We start from the raw sequence: 16175 nt of genomic DNA, 5'->3' as shown, positions 1-16175 counted from the left end.
GCATTTTGATTAAGATGGTAATATGTTAATGCGACGCTGTTAGCATAATTTTGCCTTGTTGATAAACATCTATGTCTCGCTTTGATTCTGCTGCTCTGACTACATTGTGGCCATGAAAGCGCTTCCTCTGGCCTCCTGTTTATCCTTTGGTCCAGTGCTCTTTGAAGTGAAAAACACACATAAATTACACTTGGCAGTGACTGTGATTGATTTAAATACTGCTTGAAGACAACACTTGCAATCAATTTGGCAGTTCTTGATAATGTCATGCTTGTTTAACATCGGATGTGATGCTCATTAACTATTTCAGTGGGCAATCCTAATAACTAATATAAGCAATATTAAGCCGGGCGATGTCTATTCATGAAGTTTTAGCATCAGCAAACCAATCTTTGTGAAAAATAAGCTGATATTTAATCAAAGCAATAGTTTGACATTTTGGGAAATTCGCTTATTCGTTTCCTTGCCGAGAGCGAGATAGGAAGATTAATACCACTCTCACATTTATACGGTAAATTTATAGCTACAGCTAGCAGCCGGTTAGCTTAGTTTAACATAGAGGTTGGTACTTGCTTGCTGAATCTGTATAAAAACTACAGCATGTTGTTTTAAGGCATAAAAACAAAGGATGTACTGTTTTAAATGAATGAGCTTTAGAGGTGCAATAAGGCAATTCTTTTTTTTCTCCTTTGGATAGAGCATGACTGGTTGTTTCTCTTCATTTCCAATCTTCATGCTGAGGTACGCTGCTGTTGCGAGCTTTGTATTAAAATCATCCTAAAATGTCACATTTTTACCTAAACATCTAAGAAACATGAAGCAGCTTTTTACCTGAACGGCTCGCTACTCCATTGGCCTTCTCACTGTCCTCCACTTGGCATTTCTTTTTAGCGATCTTATGAAGAATGGATGCCTTCTCTCGAAATTTACCTGCAAAAGAATCACCGCAATTGTTAAACGTGGAACAGAGAGCTGCGTACCGTAGCACCTTCAAAGCCTCTCGGCCTCATCCCAGTCAGAGCTCCTTCGTTGTCACCTTTGACCCCAGATGGGTCACATTTCAAAAGCAAAGTGCATACACGGTGGTGGATTCACACAAAACTGCATCGAGAGTCAATATGACGTAGCATATCATATACTGATGATCCTGCATTGTCCTGGTCCTTGGTGGAGGCAAAGCCAGCAGGGAGGGAATCTCTTGTGAAGAGATCTGCCTTCTGGAGGTCAGATTCACTCCTGTTCTCACTCAGTTCTTATAACAGATCAGAAACTCACAAGAGATGTCAGAGGCCAGCGGGGAACTAAAAGCAACCAAAAGTTTAGCTGGGGACAGCATCACAGCATATGAAAAATAACAAATTTAGAGGTTTAAGACATTGTACTCAAATATTTAAACAGGACCTTATTTTACCATTATTATAGCCCTCCTATTTTAGCATCACTTGTATTGGAGTGCATGTAAGAGATATCTGCTAGTTAGAGAATTGAATCAATATTTAAAAATCGCTAGTTAAGATTAATATACTTTTGCTGATAACATTTATTGATTCAATAACTCCACTCATACTGGAAATGTGATGCTGTGACGCAGTAGACTGAATTGAAACCAGTCATCAATTGAACAACATGACCTTGTGGCTTACATAAGCAGCGTGCTCTCTTGACATTACAAATAATGGCTCACGCAAGGCAATTCTGCCCATGTTGTAATGACTGGTGATGACTGGCCGCTGGCTTGTGGAACAATGACTTTCCACAAAATCCCCGTGGCCTGAAATCCCCCAACAACACACACATGAACAATAATACAGTACTGAGATGAGAAGGAATATGACTCCAAATACACAAAAATCATGTAGTGCAGGTTTTTATGTTCCCATATTATACTAATTAGATTTTAATATTTAATGGCTATGCAGGCTGGGCATTTATAGTAACTTCTGTAAGTGTTTTCATTTGAAACTGTGTTGTAAGGAATATATTTCTCATCTATGATGTCCTTTCGGTGTAAAACCGGTATCATTAACCTCGTTGCCGTCATGTGTCTAATTTCACTGACTTCCTGTGCGTGTCTGCTTTTGCATGCATGTCCTGCCTACTCCCAATCAGCCCATTGCAATCAATGTGAAAGATTTTCTTTTTTTCCTTTTTTTATGAGGGCATGGCTGATCTGTCAGTGCTTGACACAGTGATGCGTCGATATGTACTCCACCCAACCATGTCAACACTGTCTGTGACCTTCTGGCAAAATCATTAACCACCCCAAGTCACCACCGGCCTTCCTCCCGTCTCCTCTATCTCGCTCTACATTTCTCCATCGCTCCCGTTTTTCCTTACTCATCTGTCTTTGGCAAACACCGGCTTTCTCTCACTTTATCTTTTCATTGTTTGGCAATGCACAGCCCCCCCTCCCCCCACCTGTCTCCCTTTCAGACACACACATGCACACAAGAACACACACAAACACGTACTGTACATTTCCACAAGATGGCATCACACATTCCACTGCCTTGACATCACTCACCTTAGGCGGTCATTGTCAGTTGGTTGTATATTTTAGTCAATGTTGCGTTTCACAAATGTGGGTGTAAGACTATGTCTCTGCTTGGGTGTACAAGCAGCAGGGTTGGGCTTTCTGTAGGCATTCACAGGAAATTCTTAAATGCTGAAGAAAACCGCTCTAGCATGACTACAGACGCAAAGAGTGTAGAGTCAGACTGGCTGGCAAACTGTGTAACAGATTAAGGTTATAATGCCTCCTTATATGCCTTTATAGTTGATTGATTTACCAAAATAACTGGCATAAAGTTACATCCTAAATGCAGATACTGCACTCTGCTTTGGGGTAATCCTTACAGGGTGCAAGATTAATGTAGATTAATCAGGCCGATTTTCCCAATTGCATGATGAGTTAAAAGATGAGATGGCTGCTGCTGAAATCTGCTAGCTTGGCTTTTTAAAAGAAAAGATAGCCCTAATATAGCTTTATCTAGTTGCTTCCACAGAAATCCAACATTTCTATGGTATAATACTTTATAAATTTTTTGATTTAGGTAAGAATGTGTAGTTACTTTGTTTTGCCTTTGCACGGTGTGGTCTGAAATGTCATTATGCTTTAGCTCTAAGTGCAAACAAAAAAGAAACAAAGTTCCTACAAGGTGCATGAATCAGTGAGCACTAAGACAAATTCCTTAGGTTTAGACAAAAGCTTTAAAATTAAAAACTAAGCGAGATTAAGTTTTTCTTGATTAAATGGCCTGTCTTTCAATATGAGCAGAGTGGAAATACATGTTTCCTTGGAGGTCCATTCAAGGTGCACATATTCTCAGAACCATCTAATTTGCATAATGATGAAGCAGTTGCAGGGTCTTTAAGAATAACCAGCCCTTCCCAAGCTGCCGTTACACAGCCGCTCATTTTCCCTGTCAGCTCTGCCTGTTACGCAACCGCCGGGTGGATGAGTCACTCCAGTTTGCCGAATTCAGCAACGTACGTCTTACGTGTGTGCACCCGCTGCTGGTGCAAGTGGAACCTCCAAGTGAGCTGTGTGGCATGAATGATGTATTTTTCAACTACGCAGATGGGTAACAGGGCCAAAGAAAAAAAGAAAAGAAAAAAGAAAAAAGAAGAACCTTGTGCTTTGTGTTTTCTGAGTGTGGGGGGCATGGGATGGTATGCTGTGCATTTGTGTGTGCTTTTACCAGCCTGCATAATAATAAATGCCTTAAAATGTAACCAAGAAGAAGCAGTGGCTTTCTCACAGAATCAAACATAAGCAACACATGACTGTAATTTTCTAGATTTATTTAAAGTATCTTGCTGATAAATAGAATAAAAATCCATAGAAACACTACACACAGTAACACACAATATGTATGAACATATTCTGTGGGCAGAAATTAAAAAATAAGCCAAAAATATAAATGAGAAAAAAAAGTAAATAAATAAAAAAATGGTATGGCTTCCATGATTTGCACTTATGTCAGTGAAATCTCAGAGAGGTTGTCAAACTTAAAAGCCAAAATTGTGCAAACTGTATGTCACAAGCAAACAAAAAATATGGGGTTCGGAGGATGCTGTTTCATGATCAAGATGACAAAAAAAAAACCCAAAAGGGATGATGGAAGCTGACTCAAAGAATCAAGTGAAAACTTTCGGGCTTACCTTCCTCAGTCATTGAGTGATAATATTTTAGTTTCCCATAAGTCCCAAGCTCTACAACATCACAGCAAAAGACAAGGGTAAGGCAACGAACACACAGAGAAAAGGAAAAGAGTGAACATGACAGAACAAGACATGTCCGCTGGTTCTACATCACATACTGTACACACACTCACACGCACGGGCACATTGAGTGACATACAGAAAGACAAAGTCTCTCAGTCATCACTGCGTAAGTGCAAAACAAAGCGGCCGTGGTTGAATTACAAATAAAACACATTATAGAATTACAGTAACTCCTGCCTAGCATTGGCACAGGTTAGAGGGCTATTAGAGAAGATTTAGGAGATTTAGAGAGGGGGAAAGGACAGTCAATAGGCTAGAAAAAAATAATAGAAGTTTCATACAAATATATATTTTTTTTAAAAACAAACAGAACAGGAAAGTCAGAAGAGAATTTACTGGGTCAACATGCAACAAAAAGATGAGTCCTCCTCTCCTCTGCACGCAAGCTTATTCAAAGGCTTGATGATTCGGCATTTTATTTCCACAATGAAACCCGAACAATTAATTTGATTCCCTTACTGTAGCAGTTCTTGGTGCTACAGTAAATAGACGGTCAGCACATCTGCATGATGAATTAGCCGGGAATTCAAACCTGCAGCAACAGCTGAACGTGAAGCAGCAGAACAGAAGACACCGGGCCACGAGGCTCTACCTGCCACACTGCACTTTGCCCTGGAGCTGTTTCGACAGTAATTACTAACGGCATGAAGGTTTTTGTTTTTAGCGTCGCTCTGTCCAATTTTCTCCACTGTGAGTTTTTGGTCGGTTCCTAGCAGAGCTCCTACAAATGTGATTTTAAAATACTGCTGGTTGTTGCAATGTGTTGATGTCTACAGCAAAACAAACCAGAACATAATTAGTAATATTTCACAAGTACAAAACAAGTACAAGTACAGTGCCTACTTGAAAAGGGTTCACCCAAATTACAAACATAGCTCTATAAAGCTACACAGATAGCTTTTGTTTTATTTGCCAAGGTGATCAGTTTTTCATTGGAACTACTTTCGACAACAGACGTAGTTCCTCTGAAAATGAGTATGTTCTGTCTAATATAAGAACGGAAGGAAAACCAAAACAAATTTCAAACTATCTGCATGACTGGGAAAAGTGATAAAATTCTTGGTAACTTTTGTTTTCCTGCTATCTCCTGTTTCAAAGCGCTAGGAGAGCAGATCATTAGGGTGAATCATGTTGATGATGAAGTACAAGGAGACTGTGTTTTCATGTTATGCCCACTGGGCTATGAATTAGAAACCACAAACTTCATTTGGAAGACTGCCTTCATACCAAATGCCACATTAAAAATATGAGTGACTATAAAGATTTTAACTGTTTTAGATAGTCAAGCTTTCTCGTTTATACCTATCAAGTCCTTTGTTATTAAGCTATAGGAGAATTCTGTAAATGATTTTTTTGATGTGACTCCGTGTTAACTATACTACAATTTTGGCCAAGTATCTCATGTAAAAGAGATAAGTTATGTGAAAGGACGTTCTGCTTAAATAAAGGTTAAGAAAATCGAATGTTTTTTTTTTTGTCATTTGGGTAAACTGACCCTATAACTCTTTTCACAGGCACAGATTTCAAGTTTTGTACATGTTGTAGGTGTACAGCACTGTATACATATCCACAAAACCCACGTGCACTCACGCTAATATCCAACTCTGCCCAACAGTGGGCGACCACTCCACTCACATGTGAGAGGATTATGGTGTAAATCTCATGCCAAATGCGAGACTTGGCAGCCCCGAAAACACAATCTAATGAGATGAAAACACATCCCGCTGCAGAGTGTCTTGCTCATCTGCTGCACTCCCAGACAAGTGCCTCAATCCCATATGATTAGGCGATTCGGGTTTGAAGTGCGCTATCACTGTAAGGCCTGCCTCTAACTGAGGTTGCTCTGAGGCCCAATTAACCCACGAAACACTCACTGTCGTCAGTTTGCCCTCTGCAACCAGAGAAGGAGAGAGAGAGAGAGAGAGAGAGAGAGAGAGAGAGAGGCTTGTTGTTGTTTACCAGGGGCCCTCTTGTCCTTGTGGTGTGACCTCTAAACCTATGGTGAGCTGTGTGTTAAGAGTTTGTGTGTGTGTGTGTGTGTGTACGTGTGTGTGTGTACGTGTGTATGCATGCCCGCCCTGTCTGCTGGGGGTTGGGGTGTCAGGGAAATTCACAGTCTGTGCTGAAGCAAAAAGGCTTTTAACATTGATTCTTTCACCCACGTGGCGCAGGGTGAGCTCAGAGGGCACTGGAGGGGGTTGTGACATGTGTGTGCGTGTGTATGAGTGTGTCGTGGTGGAGGGATGACGGGTTGGCTGTCACAGTTACATGACATACTGGAGGGACGATTATCTATCAAAACAAAATCAAGCGGGGGGCAAGGTTTTAAGGCTGCATTTGCTATGTAGATAAGGGATGGTTCCTATGAACATTAAAATACATTAAAGAAGTAATTTTGAGAAATATTCAGATTTTGCTGCTGATACCCCTCTTATATATGTCCCTTTACTTAGCTTAGCTTAGCACAATGACTGGAAACAGAGGGAAACAGCTAGCTCTGTGCTGTCTAAAGGTAAAAACAATAAATGAAAATATATCTCATTAATGTTTTATTACGTTGCAAATACAGTATTAGTTATTACAATTTTTAAAACACATGAAGATGCAACTACTTCAGACATATGCCTGTGTTATTTGGATATCGGTGTTAGAATAGTATCACAAAAAAGGATGTAACAGTACAGTTACAGTGTTACATTGACAAAAAATAAAGAATAACCTATAGCAGAATGTCAATATAATATATCTGCATAAATGGAAAATATATTTCCATTGCACAAGAGGTGGAAGGTCAGTGACATTGAGTGCATTATTGAACCATGTGATCAATGGGGCCCTGGGTCACCACACAGACAGTACTGCTGGCAGGGGGTTGCCTGGATGAATGAATTTACCTCTCACACTAAATGGCCGTTCAAATTATGGAAAGTCCCTGCATAGAAAATTCTGAATTTAGATTATCCCTTTCCTTTATTGTTTCTTCATTTGCTTCTTCATTTTGCCCTGTTTGGGTAAGAATTACGCCCTCACAAAGTGATGGAAACACATTAAACCTCATTTGCTGCCCTTTGGCTGATTTCCTTCTGTGTCTGCATCGAAAACATCCAATGAAACATTGGGCCACACACTCTATTGTCTCACCCGCTCACCCAATAAGCATACAGTCTGCCAACATGGGTGTATCATGGTTTGCCCAAATGACCTTGTCTTCTCCACTGTCCTCTCCACTGTCAGCCTGCGGAGGACTTTGGTACGATGTCTGCTCAATAAAAATGGCCTAACATCAACAAAGATGTCCAAGGCCGCACTGGCATTGTGAGCGATCGTTCCAGCCCATCTCAGTGAGATAATGATCTGCGGTAAAGCATCTGATGAGATCGCTGGTCTGTGCTGCCATATTTATAGCGCTGCACCACATCATCGCAGAGCAGTGATGTAAAAATGTATGAATTTCATTCATGCGCCACTATGGTCTGTCATGTGCATCGCCCATCTTCTTCCATACTGAGGAAAACTTCAGCTATGGGTTTGCACAGACTCGCCACCAGAGTTCAGATCTTGGGGCGATAAATCTTATTGAAGGGCCTGAGCCAAAGGCATGCACGCAGCCAGAATTCTGAGTGCTGTTTTGGGAGGCTTGTTTCAGCCATCCACTGAGAGCTCAGACAGTAGAGTGAGAGCCACTTTGCCCTTATCCCTCCCCGTCTCTCTTTGGAGTTCAATATTTGATGCCACTCTTAAGTGATATTGTTTGTAGCTGCACACTGATGGAAAAAGAGAAGTGGGCACTTGTGCCTGGAACTTACTGTACTGGACTATTACAGTGTTCTCTCCAATGAAAAACATGCAGGATTAAAGGTCTATTATTAAACTGAAGGACATTTATGATAACAAGAACAAGAAAGCTGACATAATTTGGATGCTGAATAAACATCTACTGTATCTCTCAAGCGTGTGAATACTTAAATGATAATAGTGCAGCGGGAACAGCTAATTGTAAAAGGCTGTAGAGGGAAACTAATTTTATTCCACTGCCATTTATTGCTCTGTCAAGCTCTTATTGATTGTGAATCCTTACGAAGGGCATGTGAGGACTGAGAAAACAGCTGACAACTTTTTTTCCATCTTCCCAGTACACAAATTCATGAAGTAAGCACAACGTTGTCAAGTTGAGAGAACCTAGGGTGGGATACCGTCTTCTTCCAACACCACTGGCATGTTGAGCTAAATGTCTGCAGGGTAAATCATCTTCACAACCCAGGAGTTGGAGGACAACGCAGACAGGAAAAACCCAAAACCGCTTCTTTTGGGCTTTTGCCTGTCTCGCAGACAGCAGTAACACAAAGCTAGAACTAAAAGGAGGTCATAAGAGGAGAGAGAGGATTAGGGGACAATGGGAAAAACAATGCAGAAATGGTTACAGAGGGTTTCCAGGGAGAATACATCCACAGAAGAGAATGAGATATTTGAAGGAGAGAGTCTGCAAGGATGGACAGTACAGAATTGACATACAGCACAGTGGCGCTCGGGAAATGTATACATAGGGGACACGTTGGCCAAGAGAGTTGTCTCCAGGCTGTTGGAATGAGAACAAACAGATTTTTTTTGAGGGGGGGAGGATACGGAAATTAGAGGAGTAACTCACCAGAGTCAGCAAATTCTGAGGGGACAGTAGAAGAAAGAGAGATAGGAAGACAGAAACAGAGAAAAGATAAATCCAAGTGATATTTAGTGTGATAGCCCACATTAAATCATAGATAATATGCAAAGATGAGAATAGCCCATTATATGATGCTAATAAAGTAATTCAATTATTAAATTATTTGATATTTTGTGAAATGTGCTTTTTTTGCTTTCTTGCAGAGAGTTAGATGAGAAGATTGATACCACTTTGAAGCTAAATATGAAATTGGGGCCAGGGGATGCTTAGCTTAGCTTAGCACAAACACTGGAAGCAGGGGGAATCAGCTAGCCTGGTTCTCTGTCCAAAGGCAAGAAAATCCACCTACTACCTCTGAAGCTCACTAATTAACAGGCTATATTTAGCTTCCTTTATCCATAAACACAGAGGTATAAAAAAAAAGTTGTGGTCGACTCAAATAAGTGACTGTGCCCCACACATAACCCCCCCCTGTAAAACCTCAATAAGCTTAGCTTAGTTTAGCGTAACAACACCATTAGCTGCTTTTACACTATAAGGATTAATCAAACAAGATATAAAGAGTTAATTAGTGAGCTTTTGAGGTGCTGTTAGGGGAATTTTCTTCCATTTGTATATAGTTAGCTCCCCTCCCCCCGCTTCCAGTCTTTATGCTGAACTAAGCTAAGCACCACCTGTCTGTAGCCTCATATTCAACACAGATATGAGAGCGGTATCACTCTTTATTATCTAACTTTCAGGCAAGAAAGCGAATAAGCGTATTTCCCAAAATACTTTTAGAGAGAGACACACAAGCATGCCCACACACATCCTCTCAAACACCTACAATCATTAACCAAGGTTTTTCCTGCGTAGTGTATTTAAAAGCTAGCCCAGACTTTATGTTGCCTTGACAAAAATCTGGCCATGTTTGCAAAAATTAAACCTTATGTTGCATTAATGTAGCAGGATAATACTCTCATTTAAATTTGTTTGGTCAGCTACAATACAGGTCAAGCACTGTAGGAGGAAGGGAGCAATAAAGGAGCGAAGTCTGACTGTTTAAGCCAGGAAAAACCCTAAAAGCACAAATACACAGACAGACACACACACACACACACACACACTTCTAACTACCCCCACTCTAAAAGTCTAACAAATGAAAGGTAACCAGTTCCCAGCACCAGCAAAACAACCTCAGACTTTCTTGCGGCTCGGAAAAGCAGGCGACTTTATTTTGAGAAATATCTATGAAAAATGGATGGCTGGAGTCCTGCCAGCTCCCCTCAGCCCCGCTGTGCTACACTTAAAGCCTAAGAGCACGCAAGGACAAGCAGCACTGCCTCCGACTTTGATGGGTGCACCTGTTCGTCTCTCTCCAAACTACTCACCAACAAAATGCTCCTTTGCATTAATGATATAAATGTGCACAGAACACAGTGAGGCCGACCTTTATTGGACCCTTACGGTAATGGATCAATGAAATGATTTAACACACTAAACCAATGAGGCATGTGAAGAGTGCATTTTAAAATGAACTGATATCATCGTTACATGTGCACTGGGGCATGTGAAAACGTCCAACGTCCTACATGGAAATTTCTAAATAATATATTCGGATCAAACTGGAACCCAAAGTGTTGCTTTTGTTCTCTGCGGTAATTAATTCCATCCTCAAGTCATGTCACACTGTAGTTGTTGTTTCAGTGCATTCATTTCCTGTAAGTAATTTGCCAAAAGACTCATCAGTCAAATCTGGCATAACACCCTCGCATTTCTGCTGCGTTCGTACTGAAGCAGAGTCTGACCTTTTTAAATCTACTATTAGGAAACAACATATATCTTAACAAACAGTAAATTAATTTTGACTTTAAGTTTTTGGATGCTTGTTAGTGATTTAGACCCGAACATAAACAGAAAAAAAAACAGCTGGCGTCAGACTAAAATCCAGCCTATTAATCCTCATGCCATCAAACAAGCCATAAATATTTCATTCTACCATCATCAGTGAATGTTAGACCCCCCCCAAAGAAGACCAAATGACAAATGGCTGTATAGAAGTGGTGGGGTGAAGAATGTATAGCCCTCTCTTGTGCGTTTACGACTGGCCATACAGACTTCCATTTCCCCAGCGGGCTATGATTTACATTTTAATCACCGAGATGGAAAGATGAATACACTCAGAGACGGGACGCCTCGGATTCACTGTACAACAACGAGTTGATGCATGTTAATGGCCACTTTAAGGTCCGTCTCTGCACAGCTTATTAATCTTTCCTGAGCTGACTCATTCTAGGTTTGGCTTTCAAGAAATGTACAGTCATTTCGGAGAAAGCCGAAATGCCTCTTCACTACTGAGCATGTGTCTGCTAATGCAATTACATCCATCCAAAGGGGAGATATTTAGTCTGGCCATTGTTTTATGCTTATGAATGGCTGTTTGACCTTGTTCTATGTGGTATTTTTTGTAGCAACACTAATGCTTTTAATCAGACAACATACACAGTAAACACATTTCCATGAAAACTAGAAGGAAAAGGGGGAATAAAAACAGGATTTAGTTCCAACATTAATATTCATTTTTTTACGGATTAGGATTCATCACGTCAAAGACCTCTCACTAAAAAAGAAGACAGTCTAATGACAGATTCTTCTACCCTCCCCAAGTCCCTGTTGCATGTTTGCTCCCCATTAATGTGAATTTTTTTTCTCCCCTTCATCTTTTCGTGGTGGGTTGAGAATGGGATGACACTGCACCTCCCCCTGACATATTAACATATACATCCCCTGCGCCGAGCACTGACACCGCCGTTTTACATTTCCTTTAGCTAAGCTAATAGGCCTTCATCTTGGATTAAAGGAAACTGATCTTCCACCTCAGCTGTGCTCTGACACAGCACCAAGCTCACCCTGTCTAGCACAGACTATTTTTAAAAAAGGGATCAATTTATTCTGAGCATATAGGTGCTACAAAGGTAGTTCTAAATATTAATGGTGATGACGTTAGATTTGAAGGGGTACATAACTAGGGGTACTACTAAGTCATTATTTTTTATTTGGACTGAATTAAAAACACCGTAAGGATGCTTGATTTAGTTATTCATATCTAAGAATGTGAGCTCAAATTTGGGGCATGAACATCTTTTATGTGCTCATAATATACAGTAGTTTTCTTCCAGCAATGGTCTTGCATTTTTGGTTTACGTACATTCCTGAGACATCTGAAAACAGGATTTAGGTCATTTTAAGAGAAAACCTCAATATCAACCTAAAAATAGACAATTATGGACAGTAAAAAAGAACACCTGAGCCCTATATCCTGCGTATTTGAGACTTACAGATGTGAAATCCACCACTGAAGACTGGTCTTTTCTATTTGCAGTTTGCCTGACTGTCTTACCTTCACTTAAAGGGTCCAATGTGTGAATCATCAGTTGGAAAATGCTGTTCCTCATCAAGCTGTTGTGGAGAGAGGCGGAACTACCCCCCCTCTGAAGCCGAGGCCTGGCCTGTGAGAGGAGAAATAGGGTGTCAATCAAACTTTTGAACCTAGGACATGTTTCTTATGCCTCATTTCCACTGCATGGTATGGCTCAGCTCGCTTGACTCAACTTATTTGGAAGTGTTCTCCTTTTTTTTGGTTTTCCTTGACAAAAGTTGTAGATAGTACCTGGTACGCGTTATGGTATCACCATTATTGAGGTTCCAAGCGAGCAGAGCTGAATGGAGCTGATAAAATACTGCTGAAATAATCGTCACTAGAATCGTCACGTTTCATGCACCGTTGCTATGACGGTCAGTTAAGGCTCCTGTCTGCATTGAGAAGGTACTATCTGCAGTGGAAAATGAAAGTCGAGCTGAGCAGTGGAAATGAAGCTTTACTAGCAAAAACTAAATAACTTTAGTCTAACAACTAGTTCTTATGAAGCACATATGCTGATATTAACATCAGTCTATCAATTGTAAGCACTTTACTAGAGCCATTTCTAATCCAAGCTGTTTGGAATAGGGTTCTCTATAATCCTCTTTTACATAAAACCCCTAAGCGGAACCTGCAAACCAGTAAAACTATCATAAAGCGCCTCAGCTTCTTAAAAATATAACTCCCATGGGTCAAGACAGGCGTTCACAGTTCAAGTGGCATATGCGTTATTTCTCCCAAAACAACCCTTGCCAAGGTCACTCCAGCAGTTGAAGCTGAACTTGAGAACTGTGGGAAATTAGGCACCACTGCAGGCGGCAGCTGTTTGAAGTGTGTCCCCCTTAGGCTGCCCACAGGTGATGCGTAGGCACAGGAGGTGTCAGGTGCTAATTCACAGGCCCATATGGGTGTGAGCGGGAGGCAAGGGAGGCATGTAGACTGGCAGGGCTTGTGTAAGATGCAGCTTCTCGGCGTGACCCTGAAGATTCTCCTTCGGCTGCTCTGTTTTCTCTTTATCCATTGCAATTTGGATGGAAACTAAACACTCTGGTGTGCTTTTTTGGGGGGGTACACAAGCATTAAAAGAGTCATAGGTCTTCTAAACACACGATCCTTCCTTGATAGTCTTTTGCATGCCACGTAGAAAATGTAACTGCAAAAAAAGGCTTCAGAAAACAGAGGGAGCTACTCTCTACACACGGGGAGGCTGAAGGTTAGAGATAACAGTGTACATGTCTCGTTCACAGTATGGTGGGAGAAACACAAGTTACGCTACTACGGAAACAGGGACAAACACAGAAGCAGACGGGAAGAGTGTCAATCAGACAGGACCTACCGACAACTTGCCGTCATCCTCTGGCGCCCCAGGACTTGCCTTTTCATCCAACACAGAGAGAAGAAGAAGTAAAAGGGGGGAGAAAAAGAGAAAGAGAAAACAGGACATAGATGTGAAGCATGCCGCACACAACCACACAGACAAGATGAAAAGACGATAGAGAGAGACATTACAGTGATGGCGATGACTGACTGTGATGTGAGTGGACAAGACTTGAGGGACAGATTCCTCCCCACTGCTGTGCCTGCCTACTGTGCCAGTTGCATGTTGATCAAGATTAGATTGTCTACTTGAACTTCCTTGAAATTCATTCAAAAATGTCCTTTCAATTTCACTTATTTGAGTCAAGGATGAATGTCTGGCATGTCTTGGTGTACACTGTAAAAGTAGAGTAACATTAGAGTAACGGTGAAGAGGCAATAAAGAAAAATAACATTCAATAGTTTGACATCTTGGGGGAAGCACAAATATTCTTAGATTAGAACATTGGTATCGCTACGACGTCTATTATATGGTAAATATGAAGTGACAGCCAGTTAGCTTAGCTTACCGTTATCATTGTGCTCATGTAACTATTCAATTCCTTCCTATGACACATCAACCATTTCAGTTGAATCCAAACTACCCGTCTTCAACAACACTGACTCAACCTTATGCCACAACCGAAGTGCAATTTTCTTTTCAAGTCCCTTGTTTTTGAACGGTGGCATATGCAAAGCCAGCATCTTTTTAAAATATGCCAATTTGTGCTAAGCTTCCATCAACAGGCTGAAGCTTTATATCCAACAGATTGACATGGCATCAATCTTATCATCTAACCCTCAGGAAGAAAACAAATAATTGTATGCCAAAAAATTCCTTTAAATAAAAGCCTAGTCTGATCATGAAGGCCTATAATCTCCAAAACTTTGCCTTGCAGTTTCGTGCTGCCAGTTTTAATGTGATAACTTCGCCTTTGAGAGTGGGGATGTGCCAGATCATGCCAAAGTGACTCCAGTCTTTTAACAATCACTCAATTCTCTGCTATCATTCTCAGCGGGCCTATTTGGCATGTGCAGTACTGTAACACAGTCTATTTTTGAAACAAAAGCCTTTCACCAACTGCCTGACTGAACTGTGCTCACTTCATCTCCAAAAACGTGTGTGTGTGTGTGCATGCGCGCGCGTGTGTGTGTGAAATAACAGTCGCTTAAGGCCTCTGGTTTCTAACTGCAAGGGAACAAAACACAAAGCTTTTGTTCAGATCTTAGCATACCAAGGCTGTGTTTCAAAGCCTACACAGTTTTCAGACAGAAATGTGGAAAAGTGAAATGTGGAGGCACTGGTGTGTGTTGATAAAGTGTACAACGCCAAATGAAATGCAGATAATTATCCAGTTTGATCTTGTGAATGTTTAAAAAATGCAGGGCAAACATACACATTTTAGGACAGGGCCTTGAGGCTTGTCAACCCAGTGATTCATTTGCATGCTAAATGACGCTGCATTGCATTGAATATCAAATCTCTTGATGATCGTGCAGGAAGGAGGAGTGTAGCGTTAAGTTTTCACCTCATGAACCGGAGTTATGTGGCTGTTAAAATTTGCAGAATCCCAAAATTATGAACTTAATAAACCGAAATAAATAAACCATAACTTGAAATAACTTTTACATGGGAGCTGGTAGCGCTTTTAGAAAAATCCACCAATGCAGTCATTGCGAACGTCTGTGTCCCACTGTTTCTGTTTAACAGATCATAATTTATCATATATTAGGTTAGCCTCTGTATAGCTACAGAATAATTACAGAAATGAGAGAGCTGAAATTAAACATTTGCCAAAAAAACTGAGCAGAAGCTAAGCTAATCCTGAGATTTTCCACAGAGCTATTCAACTATAACCTAATTTTTTCCCCATTTCATATCTTCAGGGTAATTCCTTGCACACTCGAGGTATAATTATTCTATTTCACTCCCTATCACCCTCCTCAAAGGCAAGTCAGGAGGGTTAGAAGAGAACAGGTGTATGTGCCAGATAGAGATTATGCTGTGGGTCGCTCATTAAGCCGGCGTTAAATATTATGACTAATAATCACATAGGGAGATTAGTATGTTCTCTGGAGTTTGTGTGTTCTCTAATACCGGCAGCTCTGCCTTCCAGTCCTTACGTAATGTCACATCAGGATCATTCTTGGAAGAGGATCAGCTGAGGGAGATAAATGTTCCTCTGCGGCCACATGCATGTAGCGCCGTGTTACGGAGAATTATCGATGAAGAGTGTGACATCATGCAAAAGTACTTCCGCTTTTACCGCTCAAATTGCCCACAGCTTAAACAGTCGGGGGGGGGGGACTTTCGGAGGAATCTGTGCACACTGGTGAAAAGCTGAAAGCAGAGCTGGAAGTCCTGACTTTCGAACATCAGCGGCGGATTATAGGTCTTCTCGTGTGCAATCTCAGTGCATAAAAGGGGTCTATTTCTGGATGAATTTGATTTGCATGTCCTTTATTCTTCGA

At 41.0% G+C, this 16175-nt stretch overlaps 1 protein-coding gene across 1 annotated transcript in view; it reads right to left on the bottom strand.

The window, feature by feature from the left end:
• Positions 1 to 16175, bottom strand: part of LOC118337752 (sodium/potassium/calcium exchanger 2-like) — a gene marked incomplete at its 5' end in the record, with an annotated part of 41972 nt that overhangs the window by 10117 nt on the left and 15680 nt on the right. Inside the window, 5 exon segments of the mRNA XM_035674852.1 lie at positions 832 to 930; positions 4165 to 4215; positions 8933 to 8947; positions 12327 to 12435; positions 13684 to 13732. Coding sequence (XP_035530745.1) covers positions 832 to 930; positions 4165 to 4215; positions 8933 to 8947; positions 12327 to 12435; positions 13684 to 13732 — 323 coding nt within the window.

The sequence above is a fragment of the Morone saxatilis genome, unplaced genomic scaffold, assembly GCF_004916995.1.
Source record: "Morone saxatilis isolate NCDOM2014 unplaced genomic scaffold, NCSU_SB_2.0 Contig4, whole genome shotgun sequence".
NCBI lineage: Eukaryota > Metazoa > Chordata > Actinopteri > Moronidae > Morone > Morone saxatilis.
The sequence above is the reverse complement of the archived record's forward strand: the minus strand, read 5'-3'. Positions and strand labels throughout refer to the sequence as shown.